This window comes from Otolemur garnettii, unplaced genomic scaffold, assembly GCF_000181295.1.
Source record: "Otolemur garnettii isolate 467f Iridium unplaced genomic scaffold, OtoGar3 scaffold00043, whole genome shotgun sequence".
Lineage (NCBI taxonomy): Eukaryota > Metazoa > Chordata > Mammalia > Primates > Galagidae > Otolemur > Otolemur garnettii.
Genome location: NW_003852438.1, coordinates 4,819,007 through 4,821,147, shown reverse-complemented (window position 1 = coordinate 4,821,147; position 2,141 = coordinate 4,819,007). Strand labels below are relative to the sequence as shown.

Sequence of the window (2,141 nt, the reverse complement as noted above, 5' to 3'; positions counted from 1 at the left end):
AAAAGGGGGGAGGTACTGAGCTTAAGCAATCCCCCTACCTTGGCCTTCCAGAATGCTAGGATTACCAGGTACGAGGCATTGCACCCAGTCAAAATTTTCTCACATCCACTCATTCCTCAAGTAGCCAAAATAGCCTATTTATATTTTAATTGCTTTTCAGTCAACTCAGTAAATTCAGAATTGGTATTCTCACTTCTTCCCTCTCATCTGTCTAGTAATTTAGAATTTATAAAACACATTAATATTTATCCTAATCACAATGATTGATATCAGGGCACTGACATACTCTGCTTATATACCTCTTCCAATTTAAAGAACATTTAGTTTAACAATGATTAATGATTTACCTCTATTGGTGTTGTTTCAGGAATCTCTCTAAGAATCACAATACAACGCTTATGACTTGGTCTCACTTTCTCACCCTTCTCATCAACTTGTACCATGGGAGAAGCTGAAATTGCAAAAAAGAAAGAGTCTCACATCGAGTGCCAATTCATGATATTAATAATGCCATTAAAAAACTATTTAATTGCCAACTGAATAAATTTAAATTAGCAAAGGCCAGGTTAGTATCATAAAGTAATTAAGTTATAGAATCACAGTTACAATTATGATAAAAAAAATTAATATTCATATGTAAAGGACACTGTCCAAAGTTATCCATTCAAATATCCAGAGTAGCTACCTTTTTTTTGTTTGTTTTTTGGGGACAAAAGTTTTTCACCCTTGGTAGAGTGCCATGGTGTCATAGCTCACAGTATCTCAACCTCTTGGGCCCATGAAATTCTCTTGCCTCAGCCTCACAAGTAGCTGGGACTGTAGGTGCCTGCTACAGTGCTCAGCTAATTTTTTTTTTTTTTAAGAGACAAGGTCTCTCTCTCGCTCAGGCTGGTCTGGAATTCCTGAGCTCAAGCAATCCACCCACCTCAGTGTCCCATAGTGCTAGGATTACAAGCGTGAGCCACTGAGCCTGGCCTAAAGTACCTACTTTGTGATCTTGAGACTACAATGAGATTGAAAAGAAGCCTTTGGGGACCATACAACAAACATATAACCAGGCAAATTTCTTGTATATGGGAACTTCTTCACTCAAAATTGATAAGAAATGGGTATTAACAGAAATCAGGGTATTTGCATTAGCTAAACTCCATTCTGGGGACTGTAATGTATTCTGACATGGAAACAAAATTCTTCTTAAATTAAATACTAAGAAGCTCTTAAACCAAGACCAATACACAAATGATTATAAGCTGGTCCTTGATTTCAACATATTTATTCTTACATAATGGCCACCTTTCAGATGCTGATTTTAAGAACATATTGAATAAAGTATCACATAGACACACTTTTTATTTTTTGTTCCTTCAGGGAGGTTTTATGCTACATCTTTCTCAGAAGATAAACCAAGAGAATAAAATCAGGTTAAGGCCTAGGTGTGCTAGGTTCCAATCTAAACAGGCGGGGAATTCTGTCCATTTCTGCCAATTTTTTATGTAGATATGACTGCACCATTTTAAGAAATGATGTCTATATAAACCAATTAGAGATTCCATAAATGTTTTTAACCCTCTAGTAATAGAAATCTCCTATTCCCACATAAGTCGATTACTGAACTCACTGTACTTAACTTTTTTTGAAGGCTTTTTAAAAATGGGTTAATATGAGAGAGTACATATAATTAGGTTACATTATTTACATTTTTAAGTCCAAAGGCTGAGTTGTAGTTGAGTCCTTCCCCCAGGAAGTGTGCCATATACTTCTACTTTGTATATGGGAACTAACCAGCCCTATCCACCATTCTTGAATTTAATTGTGTTTTTTCTCTCATGTAGGCCTATAGTTGGTCAATCTACTATTTTCTGCTATACTTAACTTTTAACTATTATCAACACATTTCACATGTAACATGAATACAGATCTGCCTTTATTCATTCAAGTAGTTAAAAAAAACCTATTTAATAAAGGTTCAAGAAATACTGATAGCCAGGTGGTATGGTGGCTAATCTTAGAATTATGGGAGGCCAGCGTGGATGGATTGTTTGAACTTAGAAGTTCAAGACCCTCCCAAGCGGCTCGGCGCCTATAGCTCAACCGGCTAAGGCGCCAGCCACGTACACCTAAGGTGGCGGGTTCGAATCCCC

General features: G+C 36.7%; 1 protein-coding gene across 5 annotated transcripts in view; it reads right to left on the bottom strand.

The window, feature by feature from the left end:
• The window catches only part of LARP4 (La ribonucleoprotein domain family member 4), an 80,022-nt gene that overhangs the window by 40,612 nt on the left and 37,269 nt on the right, over nucleotides 1–2,141 (bottom strand). For all 5 annotated transcript variants that reach the window (XM_012805480.2, XM_023513704.1, XM_023513705.1 and 2 more), the window contains exon 6: nucleotides 348–451. In XM_012805480.2, the coding sequence (XP_012660934.1) occupies nucleotides 348–451 (104 nt within the window). The remainder of the gene's footprint in view (nucleotides 1–347; nucleotides 452–2,141) is intronic.